An 18,822-nucleotide genomic window follows, 5' to 3' on the forward strand; every position below is an offset into this window, starting at 1 on the left:
CTGCTACATTCAAACAATTTTGGTTACTTCTAATAAGATTCAAGATGTGAGGGGTATAAAAAGATCGTACTTTTCAGTTATTTTCATGCAATTAAATTTGTTAATTATTTACAAATTAATCTGCAAATAACAGTGGGTGATAAATGAATTTTTAGATGAAGAATGAAGAAATGGAATGGCTTGTGATAGTAGAACAACGTTTCGAAGGTTCTTTTATTACAAATTTACAGATTAACAGCTTTTTTTTATAAAAATATTGGTGGGTTTAATTGTGGAAATTCGAAAGTGCTTTTTGGTGTTTCCTTGTGGCTCCAAAAATGGTGGAAGGTGATATTAGAGATGGAACATAGATGTGATATGAAGAGGAAAGTTTAATAAAATCGGAACAAGAAAGCTTGATTTTCGCCTTCAATGGCTATTAGTAGGGAGGGAGGAGAAAATGAAGAAGATGAGTGGATATGGAGTCAAATGAAGATGGTGGGTCCCACCAGAACTTTTTTGTCTTGTTTTTATTGTTCCTCACGTGTGTTGGGTTGGGAAAATGCGCTCTCGGTGCCACATCAGCACTGAAGGTGGTATTTATTTCGCTTCAAAAATAGCCAGGGGGTCATAGAATTCCCGCAAAGATAAATGGTGCATCTGGAAAAGTGGTTCAACCCCAGAGGGGTTATTATGTATCATCCCTTTTTTATTGCTATCTATGTATAAAAATCTTACATACATGTAAACCAGTATTCCAAATGTTAAAAAACCAAAAGGAGAAATGTATGAAAACTCTATCAAGATGGAGAAATCCAAAAGAATGATAGCAGGTGTTGGAATACATAAGTTACTAGACATACCAAGATCCACATCCTTGAATGGGCTTCCACTTGCAAAAATAATGTTGTCACCAACAATAGAAAATGCTTCCTCAGGGGTGCATTCAGCTATTAAAGAAGAAAGTTGTGAATGAGAATGCCATCAACCTCAAAATCTTTTAAGTTTTCAATTAGTATATACCATTTCTTGTTGGGTTTGACATTGGAAAAATTGCAGGCCGAGTTGAAGTTGAATGTCTAAGGGCTTCCAATACCTGAAATTTCCAAAATTTCAAACACAAATCTTCCAGCAGTGCCAAAATAGAAATTAAAGCCTACAAAGACAGCCAATAAATCTGTCATGCCAAATCATCATTATAACCACACACACAACAAAAAAAAAAAAAAAAAAAAAAAAAAAACAGGTAAGGAAGAGGGACATGGAATGAAACCAAATAATAGCCCGGGCTGCTCCCTCCCTTCCTCTTAAAAGCATCCCATTCACACAGTTTAGCTCAGTCACCCACATAATTGATCATAGGGAATAACTTTACTTTACCCACATAAAGTAATGCACCAAAGCACTTCACTTTGTGATAAGTACACATGCTTTCTTTAAATCTTAAGCGAAGGTATAATTAAAACCCGAAACCTGGGCAAGAGAAAGTAAAGGACAAACAAAACCGGTATAGAGTCGTCATACAGAAATCAAAAGTAAACCAGAAAAAAAAGAAAGATAAACAGAACACCTTAAAGAACCTGCACACGGTATTGTTACGTGGTTGTCTCAGAAAAACCACCATTCAAAGTTAAAGGGCTCTCATATTCTCTTTTCCGCTTTCTCCTTTACAAGTCACATTTAAAGCAGCTCTCCATTCTCCGGCGCACAAATGCCAATCCAAAAAAGCCAACTTTAATGCTCACAAAAGGAGGGGGAAGGATGTGTTTCCAGTTCTCACACCTTTAAGAGGCCATAATGCTAAGAAAGATTTGGGAGGAAAACATGTGCTCCAACTAAAGCAAAAACATTTCCATGTTCAATTTTTAAATCAGCTAACATTAAGTTATTATTCTGAAATGGAAAATGAGAATCCTTAAACCCAGTCTTGGCCCGTTCTTTATATGTCAGCATGCAGACACAAGTCTGCTACAATGAACTTAACAGAAGCAGACAAGAAAATCCAATCACCATGCCTCAATGTTGATAGACAATTACACAATTGACATATTTCTTAGTGGGAAATAGCATTGTGGTTTCACATTTTATGACAATACAAGAAAGTTTCTCTTTTTCGAGTTTCGAAAGGTCATCCACGAAACAGAGAGCCTCTCGTCTTTACTAAAACACTATCTCCAATGGATAGGGAATGGCGTCACTCTGATTTGCAGAATAAGAATTAGGAGCTCTCCCTTATATGGCAGAGATATTTTCATACCAAGAAAATGAATAAAAATGGATCAAACCCCTCCATTTCCTTCCGATTGGTGAGAATCTCTCTTTCTTGGGAAATTATGGTCAAGCCATCCCCCCTTTATTCCTCAGAATCACAGGGAGTGTTTTCACAATAAACACTTTAAAACAATGAACTAAGAGGTTAGACATCAAATTTATTAAATTAATAGAAACCCACTCAATATGTTAATTTTTCACATAAATTGCTGAGATCTGGAATCCAGCAAATTTGCCTGACCAAGTTAAACCAAAAACTAGATCTATTTTGGAATCTGGAGATGCAATTTAAAGTATATTTAAAAGCAAACTTTCTCATGTAAAAAGTGTATAATTAAAAACAAAATCAACATATTTATTTAGCATGACTTTATCTTGTTGTCTTTTGAATGATTTTTCCATAATTATTGGACGTTAGAATAAAAATTAAGCATTCAACTTAAGATTGTCAAATTTAAATTTCGACTAGTAAAACCCATCCTACAAGCTAGAAAATTTGCAATTTCTAAATTCGAATTTCATATGAAAGAAGCGGACACCTCAATTCATTTGCAATGAGTTGTAGCAGTAGTTTTTACTTAAAATCTCGTTATTCGAAGAAATCTGTGTGATTTCCCCCTAAATTTCAGAACTATATCTTCAAAGAACATTGTGCGAACCATCTTTCATTCTAGCATCAAGTGCTACAAGAAATTATCATGTATAAGCGAGATAACAGCAAAGCAAATCTCCATGAAAATATATAAATTAAGTTCTTCTCGTTGCGGCAACAAAATAAAAAGGAACAAGTGCATATATTTATGTAGCTAAAATAAATGCCAAATTATCGATTCTTTATTTTATACCTCTTTTGAAAACAAGCCTCCAACAGCAGACAAACCAAGAAGTACATCCGGCTTCACTTGGTGTACCTGAACCAATACATAGTAAGATTGGAGTCATACTAATAGTACACAGCGATAAACATAAGAGATGTTTCACTCATGAATTAATGCATTTCTTGGTATATAAGCTTCTATCTCTACTCCCTCCATCGGCTACCTAACTTTTTCACTCTTCAACTCCGTCATGTATGCTCACGACTAAAAAGACAAGCTATACGAGTTCACAAATCAGCTGATGGGTAATAGCTATTCAAAGTCAAAGCCTCATGAGTACCTACGCTTCATGATTACCTACAGTTACTGTAATAGAAGGACTTTACACTTTTAGCTTATGAAAGATCTTAATCTTATATTCTTGTTGCATTGAAATCCATGTTCTCAGCACCATCGTTCAAGTAAATTGTAAATTTAAAGTTCTAGTTTATCTCGACTTAGGTCTTGTCAGAGTTTAGCCATCATCATATTATTTCACTCATCTGTCCAATTAGCTTCTATCCTTCAACCAACATAATTAGTTGAATTTGAACACAACTGTGATATCTTGTTTTGCCTCGGTCTACATTTCCTTGAGATGTCAAATGTTTATCTGATAAATGAAACAGTCATCATGTAAATTTTCCTTTTTATGTATACTTAACTATACTCAAAGTAAACAGTTGAAAAATAAGAAAATTCCAAGTTGGTATTAAGACAAGACGGTCCATAAAAAACCCTGAGTCTTAAAAAAATGAGAAAGTCAGTTTTTGCTCATTAAAGGATAAAGGCTAATTACCACTTCCGCAAGAGTTGCACCTTCTCTTAGTCGTTGGCGTTCAGTCTCTTTGATCTTTCTGGCAAATGGGCGAGCATCAGGATCAATATTTTCACGTGCCTCAGTAATTAATCCCTAAATACATTGTTAAACACCTTTCAATAATAACGTCATAGTTACACCCACCTAAAACATTTCATATCCACAAAGAAGATATTTATAGAAATGCAAAAAGAAGTCCAAACTAACATTCACCATAGATCGACGTACTGTAGGCATTCGATCAGACTACTTTTGAATATCTAAGCACGGAAACTTAAAGAGCCGCATCAAAAGCATTAAAGGAACAACAGAAGTCTGAATCATGAACTGCTCACAGGCAAGAAGCACCTCAGCACTTTTCACGACCTTGCTTGTTGCTTTGCCCCATATAATTATTGCCAAAAGAGACTGGTACTTAATATGTGGTATACCCTATAATTACTCACTATGTGTCAAATTTCTGCCTGATATTCCACTTCTTTTGCTATATCTGTACTCTCTTTCCCATCTTTCTATGCAATAAACTCAAACCACCACTGGATTTTTACTTGTACATAGGGCTTGTGCTCTCACTGTATATCTGTGTGTTTTGAGCCAGGATCGGCATTGTCAAACGTGAGCATAGAAAAGCCCAAAAGTGGAAATTATATACACAATGCAAGAAAAAACAGTAAATACAAGCAACAATTCTATGGATCTTTGAATTGAAAATATATGAAGTAAAAATGATGTAATCTAGTTAAAAATAGTATATTACATGAAATATATTAAGTAAAACTATGATGTAATCTAGTCCAAACCATTTTGACTTCTGATTCAGACAAAAAGATGGAATCTTAAGTTAATAATGTAGGTCATGTAGTCAGTTTGCTTATTGTAGATTTATAATTTCTATTTCTAATCAGTAAAAATTCATTCATTCATTAACATAATATATCACTTTGTCGATTATATTTATCGTTTAATAAATTCCTTTTCAAGGGTGATAAGGTCCCAGACCCCACATGCTGGGATCAAACTGGGTTTGTTGTTGTTGTTGTTGTCGTCAAGGGTGATAAGGTGCATCTTAGTAGCCTGACGTTTTGATGCCTGGACTGAAGCGCTGCCTGACTTACGCAAAGTGCCGAACCTATGTCCCACCTGCCTTCAAGACTTGAGCACGAACCTTTTAGCAAAACCACTATGGACGAGACTATTATATCAAAATATTAAGCAACAGTGAATTGAGAACATATAATACTAGAGTTTCACACAAACATGTGCATGACAATGCTGTCAAAAGCAAAAGACGCACTGAAGTACCAAAGTATGTTAGGGTAAAAGCATAGTGTAATTAAAACGCATGATTTAGTAAAGAATGGTGTATAATGAAGAAAAAAAATGTATACACTATATATATATATAGTGTATACATAATGCACGGAAAAGTAATTATGACCAAATAAGCAAAATTATATTAGTGTTATTGAAATAAACATAATTAAACGTATAAGCAGAATATATAGCTTCTGGTGAAGCTGCTAAAGAAGTTGTATGGATGAAAAAATTCTTAACTGAACTTGCTGTGATTCCTTCAACAAACGGTGCAACTCCATTGTTGTGTGACAATTCTTGTAACGACCTGACCGGTCGTTTTGAGCTTTATCATTTTCGTTCGGCGGTTTGAGTGGTTTGAGGCTTTGAGTAGCTTCATATGGTGCATTATGACTTGCGGGTATAGTTCATTTCGATGTTCGAGTTTTCGGGATCGTTTTGGAAGAATGATTCTCAATTGGGAAGCTTTAAGTTGGAAGGGTTGACCAAGGTTTGACATAACAACTTGAAATAAACTTCATACACATGCTATGCATACTCTAATACGATCATGCTAATTTTCCAGAATTTTGTTAACGGAGGGGGGCCTCGGCCCGGGAAGGGGAGAGTGGCCGAGTGGTCAAAAGCGGCAGACTGTAAATCTGTTGAAGTTTTTCTACGTAGGTTCGAATCCTGCCTCTCCCACTTGTTTGTTGTAGACTTCAGAGAAGAGAAAAGAGGCATTCGTCAGCGTAGGAAGCCTCAAACGTGGCACTTTTGCGTCATACGACTCCGTCCCGGAAGCAGGACCTTCCCTTTCCTTTGACCAACGGGTCCTCAAACCTTTATGATTTCGTGCCAAACCTGGTCTCCATCTTCAAACTTCTCGTTCGATGAGACCCCAGGTCTCGATGTTTCCGTTTTCTAGGTCACGCCTTAACCTTGTTAGAAAGCGAAGTTCGATTACCCTGGAATTTGGTGGGACACTAGGAAACGGCCTAACGACCAATGCTCATCCTTTTTCCATGACTTTCAGGTTCATTATCAATCACAATAAGAACCATCTTAAATTTCGGGTCAAATGGCAAATGGCAAGATACATTTTAAGTTTCTACTTCGGGTTATTGGGACTTTAAGGCATAAATGGTAGATCTGAGACAAAACACATATACTTCAAAAACATAAAATTTTAGTTATTAATAATGTTATTTTAGTTTTATTTTGAAACTCCAGTACTATTGTTGCTTGTATAATTGACCTTTCCTGATTGATTCTGAAGTAACTCATTTGTTACTGTTGTTTCAAAATGTATTTTCATTTTTCCTCTGGAAGCACATAAAAAGGTTTGGAGAAGCTCGGCTATGCATCATGATGGAGGTCGACACCAAAAATAGCGCTCGTAGCCCACGCTTCTCAGCTTGTTTGATGTTCCATACATGAATTTTTTCACTTCTACTTATGTTCGGGGACGTGGAGTATGAAGAATAAACAAGGTCTTAAAAAGTTGTCCCTGCTCAGCCTTTTGAACCATCTATTTCATTTTCATGATATTTGCGACAACTTAAGAGTTTCCATGATCAACTATTCTGTTTTTTCCTTCTATTCCCTACACTATCTCTAAACAGGTAGTAAAATATAGACATTTCAACAACAACAAAAAACCCAGTGTAATCCTACAAGTAGGGTCTGGGAAGGGTAGTGTGTACGCAGACCTTACTCCTACCTTGTGCAGATAGAAAAGTTGTTTCCGATAGACCGTCGGCTCAACCCAGCATACTCGCGATATTTAAGCAAAAGAAATATAGTAACGAAAAAGTCATGAAAAAAGCAATAACAGCAGTGAGATAGTAACAAAACCGAAGCAGAAGTAACAACAGATAGTGATAGACATCCAAGAATAGGATAAAAATAAGAGTAATGCTAAAACCACCGGTAAGGACCGGAAATAAGCTATGCTATCTACTAACCTTCTACCCTAATTCTCGACCTCCACAACTTCGTAGCAATGGTTATGTCCTTAATAAGCTGAAGATGGGCTATGTTCTGCCTAATCACCTCTCCCCAATACTTCTTCGACCTTTCTCTACCTCTCCGTAGACCCATTATATTCAACATCTCACACCTCTTCACTGCGTGTCAGTGCATTTCCTCTTCACATGTTTGAATCATCTCAGCCTCATTTCCAGTATCTTATCCTCCACGGGGGCTACCCCGACCTTTTCCTGAATATCTTTGTTCCTTGCCCTATTCCTCCTAGTATGTCACACATCCATCTCAACATCTTCATTTCTGCTACTTTTATTTTCCGGACATTAGAGTTCTTGACTGACCATACTCCATCCCATACAATATAATCAGTCTAACCCCCACTCTGTAGAACTTACCTTTAAATCTTGGCAGCACACTCTTATCACACAAAACACCGGATGCAAGCCTCCATTTCATGTACCCCGCTTCAATACGGTGTATGACATCATCATTAATCTCCTCGTTATCTTGGATTACTGACCCCAATTACTTGAAACTTCCTCTCTTGGGATGACTTGTCATCAAGCCTCACTTCCACTTCAGCTTCCTGAGTTAAGTCACTGAACTTGCACTCAATGTATTCGGTTTTGGTCCTGCTCAACTTGAAACCTTTGGACTCCAGGTCTGTCTTTAGACCTCCAGCCTAGCATTAACTCCGCGTCGCATCTTGTCAATCAGCACTATGTCATCTGCAAATAATGCACCAAGGCACCTTTCCTGAATGTGTCGCGTCAATACATCTATCGCCAAAGCGAATAAGAATGGGCTAAGAGTTGATCCTGGTGCAACCCCATCACGACTGGGAAGTGTCCCAAGTCTCCTCCCACTGTCCTTACCGGGTCTTTGCTCCATCATACATGTCCTTAATCGCCCTAGTGTACGCTACAGGAACACCTCTAGCCTCCAAGCACCTCCGTAGGACTTTCCTTGGGACTTTGTCGAATGCTTTCTCAAGATCAATGAACATCATATGAAAGTCTCACTTCCTCACAGTATACTGCTCCACCAATCTCCTTATAAGATGAATGGCTACAGTAGTCGATCGCCCCGGCATAAAGCCGAACTGGTTCTCGAAAATAGGCACTATCCTCCTTACCCTCATCTCCACCACCCTCTCCCAAATTTTCACAGTGGGGCTTAACAGCTTGATACCCCTATAGTTGTTGCAATTTTGGATATCACCCTTGTTCTTGTACGACTAGGAAATCTCCCGAGTCTCCTTCCATTGTCCTTAGTCGGGTCTTAGCACCATAACACATGTCCTTAATCGCGCTAGTGTATGCTACAGGAGCACCTCTAGCCTCCAAACACCTCCATATGACTTTCCTTGGGACTTTGTCGTATGCTTTCTCCATATCAATGAATACTATATGCAAGTCCATCTTCCTCACCCTATACTACACCACCAATCTCCTTATAAGATAAATGGCTTCGATAGTCGATCGCCCCGACATAAAGCCGAACTAGTTCTCGAAAATAGACACTTTTCTCCTCATTCTCATCTCAACACCCTCTCCCAAATTTTTATAGTGTGTTGTTGCAATTTTGGATATCACCCTTATTTTTGTACAACGGAATTATCGTACTCGACCTCCGTTCCTCGGGCATTTTAGATGTCCTAAAAATGACATTAAACAGCTCAGTGAGCCACTCTAAGCCAGCGCTGCTCGAGCTATTCCAAAAATCCATCAAGATCTCGTCTGGCCCGGTTGCTCTTCCCTTGTTCATCTTACGCATAGCCCCCTTAACCTCTTCAACCTTTATACGCCTACAACACCCGAAATCTCGCGACTCTCAGAGTGCTCCAAATTCGTTCAAGAGTTTATGGAAGTATGTCTACCATCTTCGTCTAATATGTGCCTCTTCACCAATACTTTGCCCTCCTCGTCTTTGATGCACTTCACTTGGTCCAGGTCGCAGGCTTTCCTCTCTCTCGCCTTGGCTAACCTTTACAACTTCTTCTCCCACCATTGTCCCCAAGTTCTTGTCTTCGCAACCGTAACCGCTAACTTCGCCTCCTTCTTGGCGGCCTTATACCACTCCTTATTCGTTCTCTTCTCTTCCTCGTCTTTGCTTTCCACCGTACATTTTAAAACATAAACACTTCAAATAGATCCAATACACATTAAAATCTAGAGCAACTCACTGATGACTTCTAAGGTGTACTTCAGATCGGGCTTACCCCACAACGTGAAGAACCTTATTTACTCTCTCTAATTTTTCTATAACCCAAGAAATACAAGAACGAAAATTGATGGCTTTTCATTCTAAACCTTGATGTTTGACTTGCTTTTGAGATTAAATAAGTATGGCAGGTGGAAGAACATATTTGGTCTTGAGCTAGCAAATCTTTTTTAAAAAAATAAATTCTATTGATGGGTTTCAAATAGTTCTAATTAATTGTATGTTAACTTTGTATCCATTTCAATGGTTAGACATCTTTCAAAAGTTCAATGTGCTTTTTTATATGAAAAAAAAAACTTAAATGCACCTTACTAAGAACAACGAAGATATTATGAACGCTATCATGTCTACTATTGAAGGGAAACTTTGGCGCAACGGATAAAGGTGGTTCCAAGTGACCAAGAGGTTACGCGTTCAAACTGCGAAATACCTCTTGCAGAAATGGTACAGCTAAAGGTACATAAGACCCAATGTGGTCCGACCCTTCCTCGGACACCGCGAATAGCGGGAGCTTAGTGCGCTTGGCTACCCTTTTTTATTGTTTCTACTATTACTCAAAAAAAAATGAAAGCAGGAAAATAATTAAAAAAAGTAAAGATTCTTCAAGATAATTATGAATGGGACATGGCTAACATTCAATAACAAAAAGACAAGAACACCATATAATTAAGGAATATAACAACAAAAATGCTATATTCCTTGACCAAAGCTTAAAAGGAAATTTTGAGCCAGAAAGAAACATCTGAGGAGAAGCTCACCTTGGCATCTACCACCCAGAACTGGCTCCTTGCACTTTCAAAAGCAATTTCAGTATTCCCTAACATTCTCGCCATTGTCTTCCTAGCAGCATTAAGAACCCCTATTCCTGCACTGCACCACGAAAAGATTTTAAAAAGAGAAACCTTAAAAGCTTTAGCAAAATGCACAGGCTCCTATGCCTACTAAATATAAACACAATACATTGACCTGTAAGTTGAGCTACACAGAATTTTTATAGCGGAAAAGTCTCTGATGCAGATAGATGGAAATTTAACATTTAAAATAAGGAAAACAAGCCAATCAAGCCTCATGTTTCCATTTCACTCTGCAAGATAAAAATTATGTCCCAAGCAAATGGTATTCTGCAGACTACTACAACTTAGTATTGTTTAAGGGTAAGTACAGATGGACATCCTCAAGACAAACAAGCCACATAAGAAGATAGCTCTCCCAACCTTCTCGAAGTTGTGCAAAGATAGATCTTGGAGGGCAAAATCATGAAAAAGGTTAGTGAAGATGGGCCAGTATAATATTATATGATTAGTTACTTCTATTTTTCATTGATTTGATATACCAAGTTCTTTAAGTTATAGTTTGTAAAATCTCAGAAGTTACTAACTTATAGATGTCAAATCAGTCATATACAGTAACTACACCTCAATATTCAAGCAAGTTGGGGTCGACTAAACAAATCATCACTGACCTTTGCCACCCGTTTAAGATCATCTTAGACCCATATTACACAACATCATCATCATCAACAACAACAACAACAATAGCAATATATCAAATCAGTTACCAGAATATTTTTCATTCAATAAGAGCTATATTAGGTGAGGATATAGTCCATAATAATATGTCAAAAAGGCAGGCCATGAAGCTCCCCAAAACCTAAATGCAATTTCAAAATGGAAAAAGGGAAGACAAGTACTTTTGCGTGTTCGGTTTACTGCATGCCATAGAGCAACTGCACGCACAACATGAGCTGGCTATTCGGATTGAGTTAGGCCCAATATCTATTTTCTTTAATGTGGTATTAGACCTAGACTCATCCTTGTTCTTGGTTTACGCAATGTTGGGGCCCCCCATGTTATGTTATCTACACTCTAGATGTCCAGCCTTAGGTGTGCTGAGGGGTGTTAGCATCCCATATTGGTAAAGGAAAAAAAGTAATTGTCTCCTTTTATGTCATGAACAATCCTCACTTCATGAGCTAGCTCTTGGAGTTGAGTTAGGTCCATGGCCCATTTTCTTTAACATCGTCAACTGTCTCTCCCCCGTTCTCAGTCCACAAGTAACTCGTGCAAAATGAAAGGCTACAGTAATTCAACTCAACATGAGACCTTATTCCTTCTATGTATCACCCTGAACATCTTCTACCATCACTAACCATTCAACAAACAATGCAAAAGCTGAATAACCAAATTTACTATATTGAATCAAATACTATTTCTATGATGCAAGGTAATTATATATGAACAAAAGGATAGGATTGAGTTGGAACATAGAAAGAGCTGTGCATTCGTGCAATCTAGAAAGAATGAAGCACATGAACCATGAAACAGTTCCTGCACAATGGCATGCTAATGACTCGAGTAAGAAATTACATGGGTGTAATTAGCGGAAAGAACAGTTTACTACTCTAACCTTCCAGCACCTGCCACCACAATCTTCATCTTTGGGAAATCAATCATTGGCCTTCCCTGTGCTCTTACAGCTCCCAAAAGGCCAGCGAGGGCAACTCCTGCAGTTCCCTGAATTGAAAACAAAATGGCACCATGTTTGTCATACAAAACTTGGTTAAACGATGAGGAGTGCAGTGAATTTAAGGAACTCCAGTTAGGAATGTATTGATGTGAAGTTAAGAGCAGACACATACAAGAATGATGCATTACGGCTCTATATTTTAAGAGGAAAGAAGAAAAAATGATTTGAGCAAATCAGTTGACTGGAAGCAAAATGTCTCATTGGGAGTAAGAAACACCCATCACAAACCAGAAAAACAAATAATGCAACAATATGTAAGAAAATGATCAACACCAGTTGTTATCTAAGTCCCAGACTAAGGTTATCAGCATAGGAAGCAAAATAAAAAATAGTTCTTCGTATGCTCGCTTTGCCAATAATTGAATTCTCTCAGTTACACAGCCATAGTTTGAGTGTTTTCTCACATTCAAACACAACTCTCACCATTTTGAATTTGACATGTTAATGGATGAACATCATACACCGACTATGAGACAGTCAAAAGTTACAAGCTATAAGCATTGAAAAATTTATGTACCAATATTGGAAGACACATCAACATATGGTTAATTTAGTTAGATTCCCTTTTTCCATGATTACAGGAACCACACTTCCTGTTTCTCCGACAATGTACACCTCCTTCAGTGGTCACATTAATAATTAATCCAAAAAGACATGATTTTTGTGATATCAAGAAAAACCCTTAGTGCTCTCCACTAATAACATACCTTGTTATTAACTTACATTACATGTGACTCAAATAGGTCATGCCTAATTCCAAAAGAGAACCTCTCAGTTGTTGGTACAGAAAGCACCGGAAAAAAGAAGGGAAAATACATGAGTTACCCCTTAAACTTGTTCAAAAAAGTCATTTACACACCTTAATTTTACAGCAACCTATCATCCCCTATTCTTGTCTGAAGTGGAATTATTACCACCCTGAAATGCCAAAACCAAGAATAGGGGGTGATAAGTCGCCCCTAAAGTTAAGGCATGTAAATGAATTTTCCGGACAATTTAGAGGGCAACTTTTGTATTTTACCAAAAAGAAAAGAACCTGGAATGCCATTAAACCATATCCGCCTGTAAGTGGCGGACATTATGGAGATTGGAGAGAAAGAAACCGGTGGTGTTCTGAAGGAAAAGATGAATCTATTTGAAAGAATTACAAGAAAATACACATGACTTCACACCATAACAAAAAATGGCCCATATTTTTAAGTTTTACCCAACCTAGCCCATATTGTACATATTTTGAAAGCACTAGCAAATTCAAAACTTTGTGTTCTTACAACCATTGCTTCTAAACGCCATGGAGTTAAATATGTGTTCTCACAACCATTGCTTTCACACTCTCTCTTCTTCTCACATCTTCTACATATGCTTCAAAGGGTCGTCCGCCATTGCTGCTTCTTACCCTGTGTCACCTGGTTGCAATGTAAGAAAATTGAAGAGTAGAAGTCCATCATTGAAGGCCATTGAAAGCTTTGCTTTCGAAAATAGGATTTTTTGAGTTTGTTAGTTGTTTGGATTGGGTGTTGTTCCAATTGATTGAAAATATCAAAAGGAGTCCAAAATTTAAATTTGAAGTGATTTGGAGTATATTTGAACAAGATTTGAGTTAAATTTTAGAAAAGACGCAAGGAAGAAGACGAAGTCAGTTTTATGTATAATCTTGTATAATAGTGTATATAAGAGTATAAACACATCTTATACACTTTTATACACCTTTATACAAGCGTCTGTAGACAAACTTCTTCCACAATTTTCAGTTACAATTCTTGTTTAAAACCAGTCCAAATCTCCATTAAATGACTTCAAATTTTATATACAACCTCCTTATACTATTTCTAACAAGTCTAAATAACACCCACTCCAAATTTCTCACAAAATCAAATTCGAAATTTAAACCCACATGTTTAAGCTTGTTAAAAATTTAATTTTCACCATCCAAATGGATTTGGTTTGTTGAACTAATATTTGAGTCACAGTTACTGATTCGAAAATTAACTTAAAAGCTTGAGCAATCTTTTTTAAAAATTAAATAGTAATTTCTAGAACCTATTGGAGTTGGATGTTGAATCTTAGCCTATTATTTTTGGGCTAGTTGGTTGTAAATTGAAATATGAGCTATAAAATTGAAAAGCAGGGAGCTCAGTTGTTCTTATGTGAAATTTTCCCAATCTATTTTGAAGATCAAACTCAGTTGTATACTTTTGCTTTCTTTTTGGCAAAAAGAGGAATATATGTATCCGTGTTAGATTCATTAATTGCCTACAGTACTAAAAGGAACTATACTTTTGGGTCAGTTCACAGTTGTACAAATTACAGCACCATCTTAGTGTTGTCTTTTGTGAATAAAATCCTCATTTTACTGATAAAAAAATAACATACATGTGATGACATGCACTAAGGTTATGTAGTCATTCGAAGGAAAAGCTTAAGAATGCCTGTAATGTCATCCATATAAATTTAGTACATATGTTTTCTCAACAATATTGATTGACTCATAAAGCAAAATAGAAGTGCTAGATTTTATGAGATCTCTGTTACATGTAACGTCACCAAAAGTTGGAAGTATGGAGAAATACTCTAGAGAATAAGCATCTTCGTAAAAGTAGAAGCAAAATAAAACATATGTACAGTCAAATAAGCACCCAAAAGAAGGATTAACACTAAGGGTGTGTTTGGTACGAAGGAAACCATTTTTTCGGAAAATGTTTTCTAATTTTCCCATGTTTGGTTGGCTTAAATGTTTTGGAAAATATTTCCCTCATCAACTCATTTTCCTCCAACTGGAGAAAAATGTTTTCCCTACCAAGAGAAGGAAAAACATTTTCCAACTCTTTTTCAACCTTCCCCACTCTATTCCCCATCCCCGCCAACCCCCACCCCCACCTAACCCACCACCCCTACCCTAACCCCCCCAAACCCTCGCTCCCCACCCCAGCCTAAATAAAAATGTTATTAATAGTACTTTCTTTTCATGTTATAGATATATTTTTTTTCATTGGAACAAATAAGTATTTTCTTTTCATGATATAAAAAAGTATTTTTTTTATTTCAACAAAATGAGTATTTTCTTTTCATGAGGTAGAAAAGGTATTTTCTTTTATTTCAATACAATGATTACTTTATTTTCGTGTTGTAGAAAGAGTACTTTCTTTTTCAACCAAAAAAGAGTATTTTCTTTATAGTTATGGAGTATTTGTGTGAATTTTTAGAAGAATAATTAAATTACTGAAGAAAATAGAGTCCTGAAAACGTTGGGTATTTGGGGACGGGGATGGGGGCAAGGAAACATGGAGACTTGGGGAAAGGGGGTGAGGAAAGTAGCATAAAAAAATATTTTCTACTCTCTAACCAAATACTAGAAAATATTTTCCGGAAAAAGTTTTTCACTCACCAATCAAACAAGGGAAAATAAGTGATAAAACCACTCATTTTCCACGAAAACATTTTCTAGGAAAATATTTTCCTTCCTACCAAACACACCCTAAGTGAAGTAAACTTTATTTGTGTAAATGCAAAAAAATCCAATATCCAAACTCAGTAAAATAGAATTAAACAGGATGGCTGAAATAGAGGAGAGATATCAGAGTATGATGCAATAGAAAGATCCTTAACAAAGTAAAATGGAAGTTCTAAAACATGAAGGTGAGACCGGCCATGTTTTATGAGAGTGAACGTGGATCTCTACCATAAGATGATTATCCCAGAGATGCCAGCATTAATATGGATGTACAGCTACAGAACAATTGGACAAGTCTAAGGATTGATCACACCATGCAAGTAGCATAAAGGAAAATGAAAAAAAGGGAGCCTAAGATGATTTGACCATATGCTACAAAGACCTCCAAGGAACCACAGTAGTGCGACATTTGATGATTGAAGGTGCCAAACGGAAATGATGTAGACCTAGAATAGCCATATCTAGGTTGCATATTAATTGGAGCAAGAGTCGTCTATATCCGGTCAATGAGGTCCCTAATATCCAATACCTAGCTAACATTCTGGGAGGGAGAATTGGAGAACTTCCTTCAGTGTATCTTGGAATGCCTTTGGAAGCAAAGAGCAAGTCAAAAGAAATTTGGAATGGTGTACTAGAGAAGTGTGAAAAGAAACTAGTTAACTGGAAAAGCCAATATCTTTCCCTAGGGGGCAGACTAGTTCTAATCAATAGTGTACTGGATGCCTTGCCCACTCACATGATGTCTCTATTTCCTATCCCGGCAAATGTAGTCAAAAGAATAGATGCATTGAGAAGGAACTTTCTTTGGCAAGGCAACAGTGACAGGCAAAATTCACCTGGTCAATTGGGACTCACTTGTAACCAGCAAAAAGAAAGGAAGGGTGGGCATTAGGAACCTAAGAATTCAGAACCACAGCCTAATGATGAAATGGCTCTGGAGATTTGCTTCAAGTGAACACTCACTATGGAAAGATGTCATTAGAATGAAGTATGGAATGGAAATTAATTGGATTACCAACTCTACAACCAGTCCTTATGATGTCAGTCTATGGAGATCAATCAGGAACTTGTGGCCAAAGTTCAGAAACAAATTCAGATTCAAGGTGGCAAATGGAATGAAAACTTCTCTCTGGGATGACACCTGGCTAGGCCAATGTCCTTTGAAACAGACTTTCCCAAACATTTATAGCCCGAACCAGCAGCAAGGAGCAAATGTGGGAGATGTATGGTCAAACCAATGATGGAACCTTAGCTATAGAAGATTATTCAGTGACTGGGAGATCGTCAGGCTAACAGAATTCTACAACACCTTGGATCAATTCAAATGGACATCCACTCCTGAAGATTGTATGTTCTGGCAAAGGTATAAGCAAAGTAAATTCTCAGTCAAGTCTGCCTACAAGGAATACAACACCTCTAATAATCAGATTGGACGTTGGCCTTGGAAACTAATTTGGAAAGTCAAAATTCCATACAAAGTTGCTTGATTCACGTAGCTGCTAGCCAGAAAAGCAGTCTTAACTGAGAGTAATCTTATAAGAAGGGCTTCCACCTATGCTCTAGATGCTACTTATGTGGAGAAGAGGCAGAGACAATCAACGATCTTTTTTTGCACCACAGGATAACACAACAAATTTGGAGGATTTTCATTAACTTGAAAGGAAACATGTGGGTAATGCCAAGGAGTACTATTGAACTTCTAGAATGCTGGAACACACTCAATAGCTCCCCTAATCAGAAAGAGAGATAGAAGATTGTCCCAACTTACATTTGGTGGACTGTTTGGAAAGAGAAAAACCAAAGATGTTTTGAAGATAGACATAGTTCTATCCAGAGAATGAAAATGCATTGTTTAGCTCTTTTTTATTTTTGGTGTAAGCAAGAGTACATGGAAGATCCAGAATCGTTTGTTGATGTTTTAGGATCCTTGTAAGGACTTGAAAATCTTCCTGTACCACCCTTTGTAATTATGGATAGTTATTCTTGTTTTGATACAGTTAATATATATGCAACAAATATTACCTTCTAAAAAAAAAGAATCATCTAAGTGGAATTTTCCTCGAAGAACCTACAATCTCTCGAAATAAATATAGACTTGGCCAAGAACAAAAAACAGTGAGGTAAAGAATCCATATAGGTGATACAACTAGCTAAGATGAAGGTTTAATTTTAATTGTTACTGTGAGAATGCATGGAGAAAAATCTATTATTGATATTTCGTTTAATTATAATACAATGAGCCATATTTATACAATACATATCATACTCCTATTCTATGCGGGACTAGGACTAATTCATATTATGTACATAACCATCTTACACTCCCCTCAACGGTGCATACAAATCATATGTACCGAGCTTGTTACATATGTAAGCAATACGAGGACTAGTAAGGGACTTGGTGAAAATATATGCAAGCTGATCATTCGACTTCACAAACTTTGTAACAATATCTCCTAAGAGTATCTTTTCTCTGACGAAGTGACAGTCAATCTCAATGTGTTTGGTTCTCTCATGGAACACCGGATTTGCAATATGAAGGGCAGCTTGGTTATCACACACAAGTTTCATCTTGCTGACCTCACCAAATTTCAACTCATTAAGCAAATGTTTGATCCAAACTAGCTCACATGTTGCCACAGCCATTGCTCGATATTGATTGAGGATGGTGGTGGTGGATGGTGATAGTTAATAATGGCAGGTGATGCTTGTAGTTGTGATTGAGAAAGGTGGTGGTGGGTGGTGGTAGTTTATAATGATGGGCAGTGCCGAATATGGTTATTGATGGTGATGGGTGGTTAGTTGTGGTTTGAGGCGGACGAGTGTTGGTTGTGGTTGAGAATGATGGTGGTGGGAGTTGTGGGGGTGGTGGATGGCGGTAGTCGATAACGGTGGCGACTATGATTGAGGATGGTGGTGGTGGTATGGTGGTAGTTGATAATGGTAGGCGGTGGCGGCAATTAATAATGAATATGAATGATAACATCTTAATGAAATTAAGTCTCTGTTATAGATTTTAATCATACAGGCCTATTCAGACCCATTAAGTGGTTATGGAGTAAAAAACATACACACTTAATGATTAAAATCTGAATAAGTAAGATTTCGACTTTAAAAACAAACGCACTTAATGTCTGAAATTTGAATGATTAACATTCAGACCTCCATTAAGTGCAAACAAATGAGGCATTAGTGTAGGCACCAAGGTTCTAGGTCATGCTCATCTACTGAGCTCCCAAAAACAGCTTAGTTTAGTAGCTTAACTCTTTTTTATTGGCATGGGCGAGGCCTGGTGTTGCTGGATGCTTCTGATTAATAGAACACAGGGAGGAGGAAAAAAGAAAGGCTTATGATGAACATCTATGTGAGTCGATCATTTCCAAGATCCAATTCCACTTTTTTCTTATGTAGAG

The 18,822-nt window shown here is 37.2% G+C and overlaps 1 protein-coding gene and 1 non-coding gene across 2 annotated transcripts in view; one reads left to right on the plus strand and one right to left on the minus strand.

The window, feature by feature from the left end:
* The window catches only part of LOC104224059 (NAD-dependent malic enzyme 62 kDa isoform, mitochondrial), a 38,195-nt gene that overhangs the window by 6,976 nt on the left and 12,397 nt on the right, over positions 1-18,822 (minus strand). The window contains exons 9-14 of the mRNA XM_070165191.1: positions 11,839-11,945; positions 10,191-10,302; positions 3,907-4,020; positions 3,096-3,161; positions 1,003-1,075; positions 843-929 (exon numbers count right to left, since the gene is read on the minus strand). Of these exons, the coding sequence (XP_070021292.1) occupies positions 843-929; positions 1,003-1,075; positions 3,096-3,161; positions 3,907-4,020; positions 10,191-10,302; positions 11,839-11,945 (559 nt within the window). The remainder of the gene's footprint in view (positions 1-842; positions 930-1,002; positions 1,076-3,095; positions 3,162-3,906; positions 4,021-10,190; positions 10,303-11,838; positions 11,946-18,822) is intronic.
* Positions 5,843-5,925, plus strand: TRNAY-GUA (transfer RNA tyrosine (anticodon GUA)). Its single transcript has one exon. It is a non-coding gene; the product is annotated as a tRNA-Tyr (tRNA).

Source organism: Nicotiana sylvestris, chromosome 12, assembly GCF_000393655.2.
Source record: "Nicotiana sylvestris chromosome 12, ASM39365v2, whole genome shotgun sequence".
Taxonomy (NCBI): Eukaryota; Viridiplantae; Streptophyta; class Magnoliopsida; order Solanales; family Solanaceae; genus Nicotiana; species Nicotiana sylvestris.